Source organism: Echeneis naucrates, chromosome 1 (assembly GCF_900963305.1).
Source record: "Echeneis naucrates chromosome 1, fEcheNa1.1, whole genome shotgun sequence".
NCBI classification, from domain to species: Eukaryota; Metazoa; Chordata; class Actinopteri; order Carangiformes; family Echeneidae; genus Echeneis; species Echeneis naucrates.
Window position 1 is genome coordinate 5,006,133 of NC_042511.1, and position 5,597 is coordinate 5,011,729.

Consider the following 5,597-nt stretch of genomic DNA (forward strand, 5'->3'; position numbering starts at 1 on the left):
ACTTCCAGTGCGCATGCTCCTGGTCCGCTGTTTAGGTGCTGCTTCTCTTTTGCTTTCACTTCAGTCCGCCGATTCCGTTAAATCACGTGATCTGCCAGCAACACCGTGCCCGCGCCGCGCGCTCACGTAGACATTTATGAGATGGGGGGAAGGAAAAAAAAAAAAAAACAACAACAAAAATGTTGTCAGTCAGTTACATGGCTGTGGATTACAAGGAAAATACAACTGATAGGCAACAGGCCAAAGAGGAGCTGCTAACACAGACAGACAGTGCAATTCCTATGAGGAGAATTTGGTAATGAGCATGAAGATAAAGGAGCGAGCAAACAGGGAGGAATATGGAGGGGATGATACGATGGTGGTGGGAGTGAGCAGCCAGCAGATTAGAAACTGCAGAAATAAGTGGCTGGGTTAGCGATAATATGGGAATCAGCTGGTGCAGTGCCAACATTTCTTTAAATGAACAGTGAGGTCTGTGGAGTCAGGATGAATCTGCCACAAGCCCCGTGTTTGAAAACTTCAGTGTTAAATCCCTGATGGCCAAAGACACTCTTTGCATAGAAGGTTAGGATTTGAGCTGCTGGTTTCTTTTCCACTGGTACCACTGGGAGGTGGACATGCATCAAAATTACTGGATGAAACACCGACCAACGTTTCCTGAGCAGGGATGTTGAAAAACAGTGGGCAAAATGAGAGAGACACAACCCTGTGCTAGGCCTGCGAAAGGATGTTGTGGCCTGTCTGGGAACAGACAAGGAAACCACCTGTTACTGTGCTCCATTGTCGTCCTTTAGAAACACTGCCTCTGTAATTTTTATGGACAAAAAGCCACCCTACAGAATTACCCACTGAAACTCCACCTTTATAGGCAAAAGTCAAGTAAATCACAAAAAAAAATGATAACATTTCAGCTGGATCTTGTCTCATGCTTTTCTACATTAAAGAATTTTTATTTCTTACCAATATTTTTCTTAAATCATAGGCCACTACCAAATCCATTGTTAATGTTAAGGATTAGAGACTTGTCTCTTGGTTGAATTCCTATTTTGGAAATAGTTTGAATAGATTGTTGCTGACTGCACATAGGAAGGTTCTTCCTGGTTGGGGCTTAAAAAAAAAAAAGGCTCATATTAAATACAGGACTTTGAGTGTAACCATGCTCACACACTCAGACAACTATTTATATGGAGTTCATTAATTATTTAGACAAAAGATAGAAATGCATTGTTGAAATTCTAATGAAATTACAGTTGGATTTACACAATATCATCTCTGAGTCATGCAACAGAAGCAAGTTTTTCTGATGAAAAATAAACATGTAAACACATAAAATTGTGGTTGGGTGTTTCTGTTGCAGAAATCAGCATTTTATGGGGAAATTTAAGTATAAGTGCATAAACACATGAAAACAATGTGAATGATGCCATGGTAACCAGAAGGACTTTTCAGTCAATATTAAGCGTCTTTATTAACAAAAAGTTGAAGACGATCTCTAACTTGAACTTTGTGCGACACAGTTTCCTGCTATGAATACGTCCCAATCTTTCAGGCCGTGGAGGTGGAACTTTCTTTTTTGTTTTGTCTGTGCACCAAGTAGACTGCTGCAGATACAACTAAGATCCCATAGGTAGCCAAGACACACTAAAAGAGAACAGAGGGAAACATTTGTGACTGAGAAGAACTGATATATAGCAAAAATATATAAATGTTCACCTATAGCAGAGCCTACTATATGTACACCATGTTTGTGCGTGTGTGTTTCTGTTTTATGTACATTTCGACGCCCCTGCAGAGTGTAGCTATTAAAGTATTTCCTCCAACCAGTCAGCTCAGCAGAAGCTGGAGCCTCAATGCCAAACAGCTGCCTCTGAAACAAAAACGTACACACACACACACACACACACACACACACACACACACACACACACACACACACACACACACACACACAATAAGCAGAAGCATTAAGCTCTTCATATGGTCAATTTTACATTAAAACATAAAAATTTAAATTTTCATAGGATTTCAAAAATGTATGCAAAAACATTGCAAAAAACAATACATGAAATCATTATTAGCAATGAATGAAAAAAAAAAACAACTTAGCACAAAACTAAACATAAGATCAAGTTACACACAGCTCTGTCAAATTGAATGTGAAACTATCAAATAGATTGTGCGAACACAAGTTCACTTTTTATAATTAGATTCTTTTAGCTGATCCGGCTTTTTTTTTTTTGCTTTAACTAACAAACTGAAAATGCTTGTCAGGAAAAAACAAACAAACAAACAGCATCTTAAAATTTTGAGGATATAAGCAATTTTTTGTAAACAACAACAACTGAGAGTCAATTCGAAAAAAGAAACAGAATACCTTTGCATGCTGTAACAAGTCTGTATAGTGATAACACTGCTTTTATGCAGTTTCACCATTGCCACTCTGACACACCCACCTAATTGCATTAAATGCCATCAGCCAGGGGGGTAGGGTTACAAGCTAATCAAAATATCAACAGGATAGATTGATGTTTGTTATGGTGATCAATAGGGATGTGGTGGAGACAGTGAACTCCTTCAGGTTCCTGGGAGTTCACATTACAAAGAGCTGACTTGGCCTGTGATGGCCCAGCAGAGGACACACTGCCTGAGGGTTCTCGGGAATAACAGACGGGATCAGAGGATGCTGGTGACCTTTTTCCACCATTCATGCTGCATCTTGGCCTCGTATGCTGGAAGCTCCGCTGCAGACAGGAAAGCCTTGCAGAGGGTCATAGACACAGACCAGAGTTCACCAGCTGCCCTCTGCCCTCCTTGGAAGAGATCACCAGCTCCAGATGCCTAAAAAAGTCCACTGCCATCCTCAAAGACCGCTCCTATCCAGTGCATCACCTATTTGATCTGTTGCTATCTGGAAAGTGCTACATGTCGATGAAAGCCTGCCCATCCAGGCTTCCCTAAGGCCATCAGAACACTAACAACCATTGACCTAGACACTTCTGTGACTGTCTCAACATGCGCAATATTTGACTAGTGTAATATTCTAATCCACTGCAAATAACTGCAATGCATACTGCTACTGTTGGAGTTGGATTTGATATTTACTTGTGTTTTTGTTACTTATTTAGTTATATAACTTAGATAGATGTACACAATTTTGTTCTTATTCTCTCAGATATTTGTTGACTTACTTATAAGTGTCAAACTTATTTCAGTGTGGCAAATGGCATTTCCATTCATTCATATATTATTTGTATTTCTGGGTAGTTTTTTCTGTCAGTGTTTTGTATTGTGACACTAGCAGAAGTATGAAATAACCTGGAGATTTAAAAATCACACAATTGAGCAAAACGTAAGTTACACAGCACATTTCATTCAAGGTGAAACACAATAATGTGTGAGCAAAAAAACCAAAAAAACAAAAAACAAACAAGATAGCAGGAAGTAAGAATAATATAAACATGTGAACAAAGAACCGTCTGATTGAGGCCCATGAGCAGATCTGGTGACAGCGTCTTTGGTATTCATGCATTGATACAGGAACAGGACGAGAAGGAAATGTTGTAAAAGAAAAATATGTGATCACTCATTTGTGCACCAGTTTTCAGACCAAAAGCAAAAAGAGTAGGAATCGGAATGATGATGATGAACTGAGTGCAGGAACAAACATGATAATGCCATAATGACCACATCAAAATACTGCAGTGGAGCAGTTTGATAGATGAGATAATAAACTAACCAGTGTTCACAGATGACTTCCCACAATGAGTGTGGTGCTGCTGGGAAGATTCTGCCTTAGAAAAGGAATTTTTCCTTGCTACAGTTGCCAAGTGTTTTTGCCAAATGTGGGAATATTTGGTCTCTGGAAATGATATTATAAAGAGAAGGTCTGGATTTGCTCTACTTTGAAAGTGCCTTGAGTTCACTGACTTGATGACAGGATGATAGCTCACAAGTGATTAAACATTAAATACTTACAGTAAATGTTTTAATCTTGACTTTATAGATAATGTTTTTATGTCTGTTGGAAAGGACATAAAACAGATAACCACAGCTGTATCATATTTAAATTGAAACACGCTTATTGCCCTCAAAGTAGGCTGGAAATAGATATGAAAACTAGGAAGCAGTCATCACTGCTAACCTCTAGTTGATACTAGGTGTGACGTTGTTGTACTCGTTCTTCCACTTCTAAAGCAGTAGCAGGATGGTGTGATTTACAGGAAATTATCACCAAAATCAGCAGTTTATCTCGTGCTTAAGGAGCTCGACAGTGAAACCCAGCTCATTGTTCTTCTTAGCCCCCAGCTGAAAATTCAGCTGTTACTTCTTTCACTCTTATGTTAGTGCTCTCTAACATAAGTCATCTGTTAACCAGACATCTCTTTGTCAAAAATAATCTCCTGCAACCTTTCTCTAAAGTAAATGAAAAGGAATGCTGTTTGAAAATATTTCTGTCAAAGCATAAATCTAGAAAAGCATAAAGTGGAAACTAAAACAGAAGTAAAGTTTTCTCATGTGATCAGGAATATGAATGAATGAAGGATGGTGATGTCACTGAATGTGAAAAAAAAAAAACAAGAAACGAAAGAATCAAACAACTCAAGTTCACCTTACTTACTGAGATGGTGACATAATGATAACAGGGGAACAGTGTAGCTTGTTTCTGCTGCTCCCAAATGGCCAATAATGGGAAAAGGCACCGAAAATAAACAATTTAAGTTTTACATTTACATTTTAAAAAGTAATGCTGTTAATGACCTCATAAAAATATATTAATAAAACCATCCAGTGATAATTTTCTTAAAAATTGTGATTCTTATCCTTACCTCTGCACATATACATTACACAAATCATTGGCCCTACATATGGTTTTTACATAACACAATGTGGGCATGAGACTACACATCTTGAGTGTCTTTCTTATTCTGTTGTATTTAATCCTGTTAATCTGTTTAATCCTGTTTATCTATTTCTGCTTCTTCGGAATTCCCATTGAAGGAATCAGCCTTGTCTTATTAAAGCTCATCTTAAATATTCAAGTCATACAGATGAAAAATATTTATTTGAATATATGAATAGTGCTAAAAAGGGTAAAAAGGGACGGTGATATTTTTCCAACACTGATTCTAGAGATCATTGTAAACTCAGAATTTAATACTAGAATGAAACAAAACACCAGATAACCCATAAAAACTAACACCTCATGCTTCATTCATTTATGCAAACGTTATCATTGATAAGCAGCATTTTAAAGTTTTAACTGGTTGAGGTGATGCTAATTTTAAATACTTAATATTTATATGCTGCCGGGTTGTTGAGCAATGAACAAATAGTAATATTTAACATGATGTTTACATTTTATATGTAAAACTACAGCTTAATTAAGATATTCATCCTCATGGATCCTACCTTCACCTCTGTGATCAGGTGGCCGAAGCTGGTGAGGGGGATCCGGGTTTTCACGGGAGACGTCGGCATCTCTGCACACAGCGACAAAGAAGATGTCAAAGCACAGTCGGTCAGTTTCTTTGAATGGACATTTTGGAGGGACAATTTACCGTCAGCTGGACAGAGGACAACAACACGCCGACCTGCCG

General features: G+C 38.1%; 1 protein-coding gene across 1 annotated transcript; it reads right to left on the reverse strand.

Annotated features, from left to right (window-relative positions):
* Nucleotides 1-1,166: 1,166 nt before the first annotated feature.
* Nucleotides 1,167-5,597, reverse strand: LOC115047715 (ATP synthase membrane subunit DAPIT, mitochondrial-like). The gene is made up of 4 exons (XM_029508830.1): nucleotides 5,559-5,597; nucleotides 5,410-5,480; nucleotides 1,775-1,867; nucleotides 1,167-1,641 (listed from the first exon to the last, which is right to left on the reverse strand). Exons 2-4 carry the CDS (start codon nucleotides 5,476-5,478, stop codon nucleotides 1,546-1,548), a joined length of 258 nt encoding a protein of 85 aa, XP_029364690.1. The 5' UTR covers nucleotides 5,479-5,480; nucleotides 5,559-5,597; the 3' UTR covers nucleotides 1,167-1,545.